This window comes from Brienomyrus brachyistius, chromosome 7 (genome assembly GCF_023856365.1).
Source record: "Brienomyrus brachyistius isolate T26 chromosome 7, BBRACH_0.4, whole genome shotgun sequence".
NCBI lineage: Eukaryota > Metazoa > Chordata > Actinopteri > Osteoglossiformes > Mormyridae > Brienomyrus > Brienomyrus brachyistius.
In genome coordinates, this window is record NC_064539.1 from 25,113,057 (window position 1) to 25,129,544 (window position 16,488).

The 16,488-nt window shown below is 49.2% G+C and overlaps 1 protein-coding gene across 1 annotated transcript in view; it reads left to right on the forward strand.

Moving 5' to 3' along the window:
* The window catches only part of LOC125746658 (breakpoint cluster region protein-like), a 64,285-nt gene that overhangs the window by 25,863 nt on the left and 21,934 nt on the right, over positions 1-16,488 (forward strand). The window contains 7 exon segments of the mRNA XM_049020917.1: positions 8,995-9,179; positions 11,810-11,914; positions 12,207-12,392; positions 13,638-13,745; positions 14,926-14,986; positions 15,358-15,410; positions 16,099-16,239. Coding sequence (XP_048876874.1) covers positions 8,995-9,179; positions 11,810-11,914; positions 12,207-12,392; positions 13,638-13,745; positions 14,926-14,986; positions 15,358-15,410; positions 16,099-16,239 — 839 coding nt within the window.

The following is a 16,488-nucleotide window of genomic DNA, read 5'->3' on the forward strand; positions in this document are numbered from 1 at the left end:
AATTTACATAACAATACTGGTGGTTCTGCTCAGCTTTCCACACTTGTTCCATCCTTCTGGAAGAAGCCACGTCCCGGGAAATGCTTGGGGCCCGAGGACCTAAGGGGTAGATGGGCCCTGGTCGCTGGAGGGCCTCACCCACAGAGCACGCCCCCAGCAGGCATGGCTAAGGGACCTGGCTCTGTGCTGTAGGCTTTGTATTCTTATACCTGTATCTCTGTCTGAAGCTGTACGCCGCCACCATCCTGTTGTGGTGGGAAATGCTAGCAAGTGTGTCTGTAGCTCCAGGTCACCAGGTGGGACCTCTGTCCCACCCCCTTGCCTAGGCTCTTAGATGGAGCCCCTACCCCTATTCTTCTGTTCCGCTGTCTCTTTCATGTGCTGTACAGCGTCACATGACCTGTGAGCCTGCTTTTCTGCGCCCAGGTTCAGTCCCTCACACCGGACTGACCGCTGACTGCTGACTTCTGTTGGCTCGCGACCTTAAGGGTTGGCGGGTTTTTGTTTTTCTTTCTTTGCTCCCTTTTCAGCGGTTCGTCTGCTGAAGGTCTGAAATCAGCCCCCTTTATGTGGTGCTGCCTGAGCAGCAGATACTGGAGTCCTACCTGTGTTTGAGGTAACCTAGGCAACGAGCGGTTAAGACAAGAGTCCTCAGATTAAAGACACAAAGGGTGGAGTGGGGGGTGGACGGGCAGGAGGGGGCGGTGGCTGAATGCTGACCGTGTAATATTCGGTTCGGAGATTAAACGATTACCTGGACTGTGCGAGACTCCTGTTCGTCGGCGATAAGCACTCGCGTGCTCCTAACCACCAGGACCAGCGTCTTCTCAGAGTTTGGTTACCCTCTTGTGGAGTGAGCGTGTCTCTGTGGGCTGGGGGTGATATAGCGCACTCTTTTGGTGCGATGCGATGCCAGATCATGGGTGCTTTTTGGTGTCACTTATACACAAGAGCCGCAGGGAAGATTTTTTTAGTGAGAGGGACCAGACCGTGAGCTAAAGGTCTCTTTTTAAGCTTGTCCAGCCACGCTTGATGAGGCATTTGGCACAATTTGTGCTAATGATCTAACATACTAAACATTTCGATTGTATGTATGTTGGCCAGTGTCAATGTTACAGTGTTGTCTGGCATGGAATTGGCAACAACCCAGAAATGGCGTATTTGACAACGGCATAGACAGCACATGGTCTTCTGTACAGCGTGCTGCAAGTTTGAATTTACTGTAGTGTCACACATCATGTGAGGATACAGTCATAAATTTATTGCTTTATTCCAAAAGACATCATTTCAGGTTTAGCTCAAACCTTGATGAAATTATTAGTTTTGTTGCGGTAACACAGATTAACCTGAGCTATGGGAAAAATTGTTTACAACAGCATCCAACATAGGCTTAGATTATACAGACCATAGGTATAGATTCTACAAAATTTAGATCTACTTGCATTGCTTGCTATTTGCAAGAACATTGTGACAGATCTTATTTTGTCCCCACATTGCTTTTTTCTGTATTACATACCACAACACAGGCAGCTCATTTCTCAACCTCAGGATCCAAATCCCACAATGGTGGAATTTGAGCAGAATGCAGAAATGTGGCAAGTATTTATGATTTTGAAGAAAATGTTTTAGAAAGTGTCAGCGGAGTTTGAGTTGTTTATCCTTTGTTAAAATGGTTGGTCATGGAGGAAGTGGAAGTTATGTGTAGGCTAAAGGGAATGTGTGCATTTTAATATATCTACCTGCAAACAGCGATAAGGGGAGACCATGACAAAGTGTGTGTGCAGCATGGGGATGCACGTGCGTGTGAGAGGGGACTCCTGCGTGCCGCATGGGGATGCACGTGCATGTGAGAGGGGATTCCTGCGTGCAGCATGGGGATGCACGTGCGTGTGAGAGGGGACTCCTGCGTGCCGCATGGGGATGCACGTGCATGTGAGAGGGGATTCCTGCGTGCAGCATGGGGATGCACGTGCGTGTGAGAGGGGACTCCTGCGTGCCGCATGGGGATGCACGTGCATGTGAGAGGGGATTCCTGCGTGCAGCATGGGGATGCACGTGCGTGTGAGAGGGGACTCCTGCGTGCAGAATGGGGATGCACGTGCGTGTGAGAGGGGACTCCTGCGTGCAGCATGGGGATGCACGTGCGTGTGAGAGGGGACTCCTGTGTGCTGCATGGGGATGCACGTGCATGTGAGAGGGGACTCCTGCGTGCAGAATGGGGATGCACGTGTGTGTGAGAGGGGACTCCTGCGTGCAGCATAGGGATGCATGTGCGTGTGAGAGGGGACTCCTGCGTGCAGAATGGGGATGCACGTGTGTGTGAGAGGGGACTCCTGCGTGCAGCATAGGGATGCATGTGCGTGTGAGAGGGGACTCCTGCGTGCAGCATAGGGATGCATGTGCGTGTGAGAGGGGACTCCTGCGTGCAGCATAGGGATGCATGTGCGTGTGAGAGGGGACTCCTGCGTGCAGCATGGGGATGCATGTGTGTGTGAGAGGGGACTCCTGCGTGCAGCATGGGGATGCATGTGCGTGTGAGAGGGAACTCCTGCGTGCAGCATGGGGATGCATGTGCGTGTGAGAGGGAACTCCTGCGTGCAGCATGGGGATGCATGTGTGTGTGAGAGGGGACTCCTGCGTGCAGCATGGGGATGCATGTGCGTGTGAGAGGGAACTCCTGCGTGCAGCATGGGGATGCACGTGCGTGTGAGAGGGGACTCCTGCGTGCAGAATGGGGATGCACGTGCGTGTGAGAGGGGACTCCTGTGTGCAGCATGGGGATGCATGTGTGTGTGAGAGGGGACTCCTGTGTGCAGGAGGGGACCCCCCGCCACCCCCCACACACACACACACACACACACACACACACACCGATGACCCAGACCATAATGACTACCCCCACATGATGCAAATAATGTTGACTGTCTTGTAAAAACTGTGTGTGTCGAGGTCTGGCATAGACAAACCCTGCCAAAAATGATCGAATCACCACACTTAGAGTATATTCACCCAAGTTTTTTACTTTGTAGCAAATAAAAGAATCACAAAAGTGACACAAAGCAATTTATGTTTAATAGCTGAACATTTGGCTGACAAATGATGTTAAATTATTTGAATTAATGGCATAATTTTGTCCAGATCAAGTAGAGGAAAAAAAATTATAGAGACACTCACTTTGAGGGGAAAAAAATTATTGAATCACCTAGTAATTTGCATTTCTAAAAACAAATCTAAAAATGCAAATCTAGAATGCAGTTGAGTTCTTACAGACTTTAACGAGCTGGTGTACTGGGCTAATTGAAAGGAAACAGCGAGAGATCATAGAAATCTCCTGCAGCACAGACTGTGGCGAAAGATGCTGCTTGTTCCCAGTCAGCTGTGTCTTTTGGTGCAGGTGTAAGCAAAATTGGAAGTTAATAAAACGAAAAGATATGGTCAGAGCAAGGAAGGTGTCCAAGCGTCGGGATGGAAAGCTCAACGCAGCAGGCCTTGGAAATGGAAAATGCACAACTGAACAAATGGGCAGAAATGTGCCTCGTGCAAAAGCCCTGGGCCTTGTAAAATGAAGCCAGATGAAGCTGATATGAGTGAAGTAGATATTAAGTTTTAAGAGCATTTTCGCTTAGGTTCAATATCTGATTGCATTAATTGTTATACAACCACATTACAGTAAATAGACAGGTATACTGTGGTCTGTTTTAGTTTATTAGTAAGTACTTAATTAGTATTTAGATTTTAAAAAGGCTCAGTTTCAAATATACTGTAACAACGGCAGAATTGCGGAACTGATTTAACCGGGAAATTTTTCGCCTGGATGCCAGTCTGTGAGGGAATGCGGCCGCTGCTCGCCTGGACGCCAGCCTGTGAGGGAATGCGGCCGCTGCTCGCCTGGATGCCAGCCTGTGAGGGAATGCGGCCGCTGCTCGCCTGGACGCCAGCCTGTGAGGGAATGCGGCCGCTGCTCGCCTGGACGCCAGCCTGTGAGGGAATGCGGCCGCTGCTCGCCTGGACGCCAGCCTGTGAGGGAATGCGGCCGCTGCTCGCCTGGACGCCAGTCTGTGAGGGAATGTAGCCGCTGCTCGCCTGGACGCCTTACCTGCTCTGTCTGCCAGAAAGCAAAGACCTGAACGCAAAGTTTCCAGTCCCTCCTCATAAATCTGCCCGCTGTGTGCTGAAAGGCTGCTCCCGCGCTCCAGAGCTTCAGAGGCTGCCTGGTCCGTGACCAGAATCGTACATGCAGGTGCCCTTAATCCCCCCCCCCCCAACAGTCATATGCCTAGGAACTTTAAAATGGTGCTAAATGTATATCCTGAGAGACTGGGGCAGCTCCCTGACCCTTCTATAAAAGGGTCTGCCTTGGGGGGGTGGGGTCCTGATCTTGGTCTTTATCCTGGTCCTGCTTCTCGTCCTGGTCCTGCTCCTGGTCCAGCTCTTGGCCCTGCTTCAGCTCCTTGTCCTGCTCCTTGCGAATGCCGATCCTGCACTTTTTCAGAGCTCTTTCTTTGCTGGTCCAGCTAGTCCAATCAGAAAAATGATTGAATCACCTTGGAATTTGCATCTCTAAAAACAAATCCTGTGCCTAGTGGATTTCGCTGGCTGCCAGGCTTGACCGTGACTGACAGTCTTCCTGTACAGTTATTAAGCGTTATTAATTGTCTCTGTCAGAGGCACAACTGACACCCCAGGCCATATTACACAGAGCCAGGGTTCTGATGAGCACCTGAAATCAGCCTTATCCCCAAGTAAGCCCAGCACCACCTCCTCCCTGACCATTATGACATTTTTGGTTTCTGGGTTGTCCGTTGCTTCTTCATGTATGTGCGGTTTCTAGCGACTGCTTGCTGAAGCGTAGGGTTGTGCTGATTCTGTCCCTCTGGGCTCTGCTCTTCTCCTTCAATAGGTTTTCAAAATGTTTTGTTTCTTTGCTGGCAGCAGGGGCCTCTGTTCCCTTGGTGCAGTTGAGCTCCCATCTCGTTTCCTAGCCGACGGTGTTCTGTTCCACCAATCGCAGGTGGCGGGGGTGGGTGGCGAGGCTGAACTTACAGACTGGGGTGGGCTCCGGCCAAGGGCGACCTTTCAGTTCCCTGGTCATGCTACATTTTGTGGCTCAAGGTCGGGAACCGGTCTGGCAGCACCCCACCCAGAAAGAGTCATCCATCAGGGGAATTCTCTCAAGCCTTGTACGTCTATGAGCAACCAGTCTGTATCCTTCTTAGATGGCTTCTGGGAATGGAGGACACCCATTTCTTCTAGTCTTGCATCCTCTAGCCAGGTGATCTTGACGTCAATGCAGTTGGCCATCAGCTGTCTGCATCAGTTCAGCAGCCCAGGGTCTTTGCTGCACCTCTGCTTGCGTTGATCTCTGCATCCTGGAGATTCAAGTCGTTCCTTCATCTTACCTCTAGTGGGTCTCGCTGCATTATGACCTCCTCTAAACCTTGGCATTCATGTGGGTCCCGTTTACTGCTGATAAATGTAAGCATTGCATGTAGCTGAATGTCAGAGCTATGTAGGGATAGGTGACTTAACCATTAAACCTTACACAACATTAGTTACAGTTATCAATGTGTCCCTGATTTAATCTTCTAAAAAGAGCTTGGGTCTCTGTTAAACCAATCAAGGGCTTACGGATTTGGGTTAGTGATGGTAATGCCCAAATACTTCTCAACTGTGCGTTTAATGTTGTGAACCTGGATGCATCCGTAGGCTGCTTACATGTGCTGGTTCTCTCGCTATGGGGGAAAATTAGACATGTGGTACTTGGCCGGTTTTACTTTATGGGCATCATGGCAGAAGCAAAGAAGCGGCTGCATCGGCAGTGTGTGCCCAGCTAGTCTGCCAGTGCCTTTCTGTTTTTGAAGGAACAAGCTGAGGTATCATTCTTTTCTCTGCTGCTGTTTGGTCTCTGTCCCTCCCTGCCCCTCACATGTAGGTGACTCTGGGTTTATCTTTTGGGAAGAACAAAAGCATTTAGACACCAGTGGAACCCTTTGTATGGTCTTACTTGGCCACCATCCTGGATTTGCAGATTGGCCCTGGGGGAAATTTTGGCTGCAGATCTTGGAAGTTCCACTGCTTGGGTAAGTATGTGGTGGCCCGACACGTTTTAATTGGTTCCCTTAGTTTTGAGATCACCGGTCTGTGGAAACCAGACCAAAGGGAAACGGGGTTGTCTTGTCAGAAATCGCCACTCTCGGCCTGATGTCTTCGTCACGGGGAACGTTTCTTTTGGCCGTTTTCAGAAGGTGACACCATGTAAGGAGAAGCGAAAATGAAAGGTGCCAACACGAGGTGGAGCGAGAAATTCAGGCCGTTTCTTTCTGTAGAGATGTTAGTGAGGAGGGGCGGCTCAGGACTCCAGCGCTGTGGATTCCATTGCTGTGTTTCTGTGTTTCACAGGAGGTTTCCTCCAGGTACACCCATTTCCTCCTGTGTCGCCTGCCTCTTACCCTCTGCTTCTGGGGGGGGGGGGGGGGGGGGAGTAGCCTCATGTTTTCTTCATGCTGTTGGGGTTTGGGTGCAGATGAAGGATAGACTTCCAGTATCAGGCAAACTGAACAGTACACCACAGACTCATAAACACAGCGCCTGGGTGATTTGCTAGATGCTGTACCTGGACCCCCACCCACCCAGCTGAACACCCAATCAGAGTATAGCTGCTGGGATGTGGTCATTTTTTTAATTACCCTGCTCTGTAATTATTCCCCGCAGGCGTCACGACGAAGCCTCAGGCCTTGTTCAGTGTTGCACAACTGAGCCTTTAAATCTGTGATGGCGTGTGATTCTACTAACCTCCTAAAATGTAATTAACACAGCGAGAGCATGCAAGCTGTGTGCCTGGATTGGATTCCTGGAAAGACATCACTTTGCTTCTCCTAGATCATTCTCTACCGATCTGTTATCTCTGCTAGAGCAGCTGACGTCTTTGTGTTCCTACCAAGCATGCGTTTCACCTGGCGGGGCACGGCCCACTCCATCAAGTTCAATCAATCATATAATTTATTGTCATTCTGTTTTTTTGAACACTGCCTATTGTCCCTCTAAGGAAGATAAGTGCAGGTACACACCCCCTACAGGACAGAGTGGGAGCTGCACCTTAGGCCTTGAACACGCATTGAACTGTAAAAGTACGGAATGGGAAGGCGGGGCATGTAAGCCTTTTGCCTACCTTGTGGTCTTTTGGTGAGATTCCACAGGGACTGGCGGCCGTGCCAGGCACCAATGACAGCTGAGAATGTTTGTGTTTTAGGGCAATCGCATAAGGTCAAGGGCAAGGGGTCCTGTGTCTGTCAGCTCGCCGTCGTACTTAATATCCTATCTCAACACGGCCTTCGTGGCTCCGTTAGATCCAACAGATGAGGAGTGAAACTGAGACGCCTAAGGGTATGGAAAGCAGACCTCGAGCAGTCTTACAGTGAGCAGCCTGTGAAGGTGACCAAGAGGTTATTGCATTTGTGAGACTGTTACAGTATACATCAGTCTGGGCATATGTTGGATGGGGATGTGAGGGCTGCTGAAGGAAATGGACAGAAAAGTCTCATGCTGATTATAACTGTCCCTCAGGAATCTCACAAGTGGTCAGATGTGGGGGCACACATTTGCCCGTGGTGCTCCAAGCCTCCCCAGAGCATCCTGCCTGTCAGTCCGACCACTGAACCAGTGTCTTTGTGCTGACTGTGTCTGAATTTGACTTGTGCCCTGACCTTGATTTGGAGACCTCTGGTTTGTTGGAGGATTGACCCTCCAGAGGATATACAGGCCCTCCTCTATGTCTGTCTGTTTTTCATTGGGTTTATCCCACTTTATCCGGCCGACTCTTCCTCGTTGTGGGAGACCAACAGAGTTTGACACGTAGTAGGAAAAATGCTTTCCTGCATTTCGTGTTCCCTGCATGGTATCTTTGCACAGGCCGGTGTTTCCCAACCCAGTCCTCGGGGAACCCCGGACAGTCCATGTTTTTGCTCCCTCCCAGCTCCCAGCCAATCAGAAACACCAGATACCTGGTACAGGTGCGCTGAGAGGAAGCAAAAAACGTGGACTGTCCAGGGTTCCCCGAGGACTGGGTTGAGAAACATTGTTGTAGGCAGTAGTTCTTGCTGGGTAGCAAGACTTACATAGTTACAGCTGTGACTGCACTCTTATTATTCATCATTATCCTGTTTCTTTTTTTCCTTGGAGGTTAAGAGTTTAAGTGTGTGTTATGGTGGTTGTTATGGACCTGACTTGACCTTTATGGCTGAGTTACGCTGTGCAGTTGTGACTCCTCTCTAGGCCTGCCTTCCCCAAGAAACTGTTCACGTTCGTAAGGTATTGATGAGTGGGAACAAGACAGGAGGCCTGTTTCAGGGGCATATGCTTCAAAGTCGGCTTCGGATACCTTCAGCGTATTTCCACACGCGCCAAGGCTCACCTGCATTGTCCACTATGCTGAAATGTCGCTTAACGGCCGTAGGGGCGGCTAATTTGGATTAGATGACCATCCCTTTTCTTTGACGGTGGTCGGACTGCATTAGCTAATTACTGACCGTCCGTCTGTCCCCCCCCCCCCCCCCCCCCCCCCCCCCCCGTTGCCATGCAGCAGGGCTACAGATGGATCAGGGAAGCCTTGAGAATGGGGGTACAGCTTGACCGCCCAGAAAAACGTTATCCTGCTGTTCTCCAAAAAAAACGCCCTTTATCTCATTCCATGCCGCTGTCCCCTCTCAGCAGCCGGCGAGTGCAGGGCACGGATTGGGGCACAGGGGGCGGTAATGGGGTGAGGCCAACTTGGCGTTGGTGCTTCTTGACCAGCCTAGATGCTCTTAAACGCTGTAACAATTCCGGTACTTAGTCACCCCCTCCCCCTCGCCGATGAATCGGCCGCTAATTAAAAACCCGCTTGGAAACATGTAGGACCCGTTGCTCAGGGAGGCCGAAAAGGCCCCCTGTTGTCATGGAGACTTGTGAGTATGGGATGGCGACGACCCCTAAACCAGTGTTCCCCCGAACCTGCAGACTCTTCCTTGGGCGGGACGCCGCCCAGCTACGGCTATGACGCCGACCGCGCGGAGGAGCAGCGGCGCCATCACGACATGATGCCCTACATCGATGACTCGCCCTCCTCCTCCCCCCACCTGAGCTCCAAGAGTCGCAGCAGTCGGGACACGCTGTCCTCAGGCTCGCTGGAGTCCTCCAAGTCGGTGAGTGTGCCTTTCCGCGCTGCACTTTGAAGTTGAGTAGTAGATAATTAGCAAAGACACTTAGATGCAGAGATAATGAACTAAGAATTGTACTGGGTAAGTCAGGGGAATGGGTTGGAATGAACACTAGTGGATTCACACCTCACTAGGAATTCACTTTGAGGAATAACCCTAGATGTACAAATACTAGATAAGCTGCCAAGTAGCTGAAATGCCATTTCAGTCTAGTTGTCCAGAATTTTACGTCGTAATGAAGCAGACTGTTAATTGGAGCTGAATACTTTTTGCTGCTAGATTGATTGAAGAATTAAGTTGTAAAAAAAAAAAAAATCCAGGTGACAGAATGGAACCTATTTTTTGATCACTGGGAAATTCGTTTATTTTATTTTTTTTAAGTAGTGGTTTTTACTGATGCAGTGCACATTTCCAAACAGTTTAATGGATTTATTTTTGTAGGTCAGTAAAATAAAGGTCATGTAGAAAATCAATTCATCATAGAGAAGCTGGCTCAGTAGATAGATCCTGTTTAAAACTAGATTGTGAGGCCCTTAAGGGTAAAGCCGTAATACCTCTGAAAGTTACACGGTGATCGACTCCACCAGATTAGATTCTGATCACTCCCTCTTCTAAAATCGGGATCAACATTGATCACCCGAAATCAGAACCGATGCATTCATATATGTGCGTGGCTATAAATATACACTGATGAACCAAAACAGCCAACCCCGTTCAAAGCGAATAATGTTGACTGTCAAGTGAAAATGGTGCATGTCTTGGATATATTAGATGGTAAGTTATCATTCAATACTCCCAGACGATATGTTGGGTGCAGAAGAAATAGGCGGGGTTAAAGATGTGAATGGCTTTGACAAGGGTCAGATCATCTCCAAAACGGCACAGCTTGTGGGGTGCCCACACTTAGCCGTGGTGAGTACCTACTGAAAGTGGTCTGAGGAGACGAAGAAACTGTGAAACGCCAACGAGATGATGGACAGCCAGGACAGATCGATGTGAGATGAGAACGAAGGTTATCCTGTGTATTACAAACCAAAAGAAGGGCTACTGTGGCTCAAGTGACAGATCATTTTGATGATGGTCACAGGAATAATGCATCACAACACACAGTGCATGAAGTTCTGCTTCGTATGGCCCTACATTACCTGCTTCACATGGGACTGGTCATAAATATGTAAATGAGTGTAAATGTGTACATATTTATGTATGTCTGTGTATATGTATTATAATATATTACGTATATATAATATGAGAAGTCACATAAAATCAAATTACACGCCCTTTTCAATCAGGATGTCCTGGGAGACCTTCTAGATGTTTCCACTTCCCAGCAGCTAACGCTGTGAGCCAATCTGACACACAGTCCTGAAGCTCTAATTTCATGTTGCGTCAGTGGCTGTTATAATTACAGTTATCTGCTGGTTGACTTGCTTTCTCTCTCCTGGTCACATCCACTTTATTATTACTGTTATTGTTTTTCAATCTCAATGCGGGCCAAATAAATCGAGTCATTATTAGCACCGATCCTTTTCCAGAAGGGCCGGCCTGATGAGTCTCTTCTCTGCTTCACAAACATTTTTGGAGCGAAATAGCGATGAATAAAAGATCGCTTTCTGGAGCGAGATGTCCGTTGCCAAGTCGAGCTCTTGGGGAGGGAAAAAAAACTCATCATCTCCTTCTAGATGAGTTTTTTTTTTTTCCCTTAGACTCTGAACTAATTTAGTTTATTTCGCTCGGCTATATGAGTCTCGGTCCCAAGGGGCCAATATAATTGATCCAATACTGCGATGATGCTGGAACATGACAATACCATTGCTCAGAGTATTACTCACCACGGACCTCAAACGTTTATTCCAGACAAACTATTCAAATATGTCTGCGCATCCTCTGACAAAACCCACACACTCTACAAAACCTTGTACTTATTTGACCCGGGGAAGAGAGCGGGGCTCTGTAGGGGGCAGGGCCCTGGGTGAGGGGGTGGGGCTCTGTGTCAGGGGCGGGGTCCTGGATGAGAGGGCGGGGCTCTTTCTGACACTCAGCCTTGGGGAATTGTAGTTAATCAGTGTTATTTCTCCGCCTCACCTTGACTCCACAAAGGACAGATCTTCTGAGGGTTTCCTCGTCTACCTTGCAGAGGCAACAAAAAAAGCATAATTGCTTCTTGACGACCAGGAGGAATATGGAGGAGCGCAAGTCGCCCCACCCCTACCCTGGGCATTTATCTGAATTATAGACTTTAAATGCTGCGGCTGTGCTTGAGCACACCTCTGTGCTGGAAGTGCTTCCCTGGCCTTGCGGGGAGGGCGCTGAGCAGTGAGGATGCGTCTCTCTCTCTTCCTCTGCATCTTCGGTCTCCGGCACGAGAAGATGCCCGTAAAGATATCTGATCCGGTATTAAAGATGCGGCTGCTGATCACTGCCCAGGCTCTCTCCGCTCAGACCCCATTCTGAAACAAAAGAATTTAAAACCAGGAATTACACAACAATGCAGGACATTATTAAGGTGCCGTTGAGGTTTGATCACTTGACCCGTCTACACTCCTAATTTTTTTTAACTAAACAATTAAGCATAAATTAAGTGCCTTGTGTGTCCCCTGTCCCTCATCCCACAGACCGAGCTGGACCTGGAGAAGGGCCTGGAGATGCGGAAGTGGGTGCTGTCTGGCATCCTGGCCAGCGAGGAGACGTACCTCAGCCACCTGGAAGCTCTCTTACTGGTGAATGGTGGAAGCCGACCTTGTTCTCTTATTGGTCTCTCTCTCTGGCTCGAAATCTCCACGATTGTGAGCTCCATGCCCCATCCAGATTACCCGTTACCTTACTCTTCCCCCTTCTGATCTGCTCTCACCTCTTCAGCGAGTTTGTTCAGCAGATGCCCATTTGACTTCAGAGTCTGTCGTCTTTCCCATTAATTAAAATTGCATGAAACGCATCCCCAAGTTCAGAGCCCAAGGTAGCTCCCCTACACACACCCACCCTCTTGTCTCATGTTTTGCCCTCCCACTACAGCCCATGAAGCCTCTGAAGGCAGCAGCTACCACCTCCCAGCCAGTACTCACCATCCAGCAGATCGAGACCATCTTCTTCAAAGTGCCTGAGCTCTATGAGATCCACAGAGAGTTCTACGACGGGCTCCTACCCAGGGTGCAACAGTGGAATCACCACCAGCGGGTGGGCGACCTCTTCCAGAAGCTGGTACGGGCTTTACCTCCGTTTGATTCCCTACATTTTGACTTTGGCCATGCTTCCTTTCCCAGGTGACATCTCAGCTGTGAGCTGGGCTAAATCATTCACCTGTATGTACACATGCTTACTGGCCACCCATAGCTTAGGGACTCCCCACAGTCGATAGGGTGTCCTTCATGTCCCAGCTTCCCTTTGGCTGAGCTGAAAGATCAGAACAAGTCGTTTTACGTCACGCAAGTGAGCGAACTTGCCATTTATTGTAATGCACCCCGTTCGAACTGTGAGATTATAATGTCGTGTGCATTGGAGATTGTAGACTGAATGCAGTGGTATTTGTGACTGCCCTCAGCCGTGTACGTAACAGTACCTGATGTTCTCTGTCTGCCTCTGTGGGGAGAAGCTATGGCCCTGTAAATGTGCAGAAGTATTTTTTTGTTAAGATTTATATAGCAGATACTTTTGTTCAAACTGACCTACAAGTGAGTGTCAGAGAGCAGCCTGGAGTAGCTGAGGTTAAGAGCCCATGGGGACACCAGTACTCGGGTGGCAATGGGATTTGAACCTGTGGCCTTCTGGACTCTGGGGGACGCCGGGTAGTGTTAATGTCTCCCGGAGCATCTTCAGCTCACCGTTCCAGAGTGTATCTAAGCTCCTGATTGGTTGGTCCTCAGTTGGTCTGGCCCCTCCCATCTGGCAAAACTGGAAACCCCACCAGAAGCTACTTTTAATGAGCCGGGTCGGTGTGGGTTAACCCAGGCCGATCCCTCTTCCCGGACCATCATCGTTTCTCGCCCCATCTCTGGCTTCTTAAATATTCATGCAAAGTGCTTGATTAGGCTGTTAAGATTGTGCTAAGATGACACATTACTCCGCTGCCTAATAATACCGATCGGTTTGGAAAGCTGAGATTAAACTTTCAAATGCGCACTTAGAGCTGCCGTTTACAGAAATTAATTGCTGAGTAGCCGCTCTTTGCTGCCATGGTGATGAGATTGTGGGGGGGGGGGGGGGACTGGTTGAATAGCAGTTCTCTTCTGTTTTATGAATATTGTTCAGTGTTAGTACACAATTGTTACGTTTCATGTAAGTTTTTCTTTTAACATGCGCATCTGCGCATGCGCAAACGTAATATTTGAATGATGGATGGAGCACAGCTGATCTTCTCACCATATTCCTGTAGGGGGAGGAACATCAGGCCCGGTGTAAAATGGCTTCCCGACGACTACCGGCACTTTCACTTCTATGCCCCTACAGGCCAGTCAGCTGGGACTCTACCGCGCCTTTGTGGATAACTACACTGTCGCCGTGGAGACCGCGGAGCGGTGCTGCCAGGCCAACACGCAGTTTGCCGAGATCTCGGAGGTAACAGCAGAACCGTCCTCTGGGTCTTTGAGGGTGGGGTTGGGAAGGCTACTGTCACTGCTGGCTGGAATGGGACAGGATTTATAATCCATGACTCGCTCTGTGATCCCGACCCAAAACCCAGACTCCCGCCTCTCAAATTTGAACGTCTTAAGGTCTGAAGGACGAGCGAAGATCATTGTCCAGTAAAGCGTTTCATCTAATTTAGCGAAAAAGATGAGAACTCCCCGACCTTACATTATCATGTACATCTAAGCCTCTTTGTTGTGCCTGAGTCGTCCTGTTGGTGTGCTGGTAGTTGAGGGGGAGAGCAGCCCCCCCCTTTGCATTCAGGGTTTACCCTCTCACCTGCAGCCCCTGTTTCTGTGGTGTTGCCATGCCGATAGTTATCGCCTTGGCGACCAGAAGTCAGGAGGTGGGGGGTGGAGATTTATAGGTCTCCTGATGTTTCCTGTCGTAGAAGCACCTTGAGGCGCGGTGTCCAATTACCAGAAAAATTTGCGCCTCGACCGACTCAAGGAGCAAGAGAGGGGGGGGGAAAAAACTCTGATAGCAACATAAACGCTGCGAAAATCTTTGTCGGTCACTGAATACAAATGGTGGATTGCGGACCATGTGCAAAGGATGATATGCAGCAGCTGTCACTGAATGTTTCATTGCTGCTGAGTGCGTGCAAACCCTCAAAAATACAAATGTAGGGACGTTTCTGCGAGACGTGGCTTTCGCCAGATTTATTCTGTTCTGGCGCTTTGGAGTTCGGGATGATTAATTGAATCATTCAATTGGATTTTAATGCAATTCAATTGAATCGAATTACACTGAACCGAGAGTCCAGGGAAAGTCTGCACAAATATCGTTTTGCATAATGTGCGTGTCTGTGTTAGCGTGGAGGTATTAATATAGGCTTGGCTGCTTTGAAGCCAGACGTGCACGTTTTTGATGAAACCAGCAATGAACTGTGATCGGCAGAACAGGCTGTGATGTGATGCTTCAGCCCCACGCTGGATCACTGCTTGCGGTTCCTTTCCAAGCTGCCGTATGGGATTGACAGCAGCCTCAGTCCGGGCTGGAGAGCTGTGGCTGGTCAGAGCAGATGTAGGAATATTCATGCTTGGGTTCATACGCAAGTCATGGGTGGCTATAAGCGATGGACATGCTCACGGAGCATCTCGCCCTGCAGAACCTCAAGGTCAGGACCACAAAGGACTGCAGAGACCAGACCACCAAGAGCTCTCTGGAAGGTCAGTTCCAGCCAGTTCCTCCTCTTTGGTGCATTTGGATTTCGCATTTATTATGAAATTCTATAGCCATTTACTAGTAATACCACTTATACACCTGGGCAAAGAAGAATGGGCCAAACCCAAATTACACAACATTCAGCTTTTTACCCAGGAGTATGTATTCTTGTATATAGAGTATGTTAAAGCTAATGATGTATTGCTTAATACCATAAATACATAGATTACTCCTCATTCTGATTCGTGCAGTGAGATGATTGGCGGCTCAGATAACCAGTAGCACCCACAGAGTTGATATGGTGCCAGCCTGGTTGATGTACAACCCCTTTCTCTCATTGGCATCCCCCCCCCCGCCCCCCCACACCACCCCACAGCTCTCCTCTACAAGCCAGTGGACAAAGTCACCAGAAGCACACTGGTGCTACACGTGAGTGCAAAGTCACACCCGTTTCTTCCTCTCTGTCTATCTGTCTGTCTGTCTGTCTGTCTCTGTCTCTCTGTCTGTCTCTGTCTGTCTCTGTCTCTCTGTCTGTCTCTGTCTCTCTGTCTGTCTCTGTCTGTCTCTCTCTCTCTGTCTGTCTCTGTCTCTCTGTCTGTCTGTCTCTGTCTCTCTGTCTGTCTCTGTCTCTCTGTCTGTCTGTCTGTCTCTCTGTCTGTCTCTGTCTGTCTCTCTCTCTGTCTGTCTGTCTCTCTGTCTGTCTCTGTCTGTCTGTCTCTGTCTGTCTGTCTCTCTATCTCTCTCTGTCTGTCTGTCTCTGTCTGTCTCTCTGTCTCTCTCTCTCTCTGTCTGTCTCTCTCTCTCTGTCTGTCTCTGTCTCTCTCTCTGTCTGTCTCTGTCTCTCTGTCTGTCTGTCACTCTGTCTGTCTAATGTTTTGCAAGTTAAAAATCTGAAATTAATTGTAAATTCCTGCCATTATATTTAATTAGCATTTTATATGATAGAAATTATTAACGGTTAGCAGCCCTGCGACATTCCTGGATCCCTGCGCTAACTCGCCATCGGCCTGCTCAAGCGCTCAGCTTTTTGCTTTAGGGTGCTATGACCTCACTATGACAGTATAGCCTCACTGAAGGTGAAATGTCAGCACTGAGGTCACGCGTGTCATTGACCCAGGACCTCCTGAAGCACACGCCCCCCAGCCACCCGGACCACCCCTTGCTGCAGGACGCCTTGCGTATCTCCCAGAATTTCCTGTCCAGCATCAATGAGGAGATCACGCCCCGGCGCCAGTCCATGACCGTCAAGAAGGGGGAGGTGAGTAGGGTGTCGCTGTTGCTCCCCACGCCTGAGGGCTTTCGGTTTGAATCCCAGCTGGGGAAATCTTATGATTGGGTCTTCACCATCAACAAATAACGGGAGCTTTCACACCAAGGTTCTGGAACTTGGTCCCAGTTTACAAGGTCCAGGTGATTTTGACCAGAAACTTTTCTAGCTCTTGACTGCTTGTCTTACTTTCACACCACACAACAGGAACTGGAATGGAAGCAGTAGAGACTCAAAAAG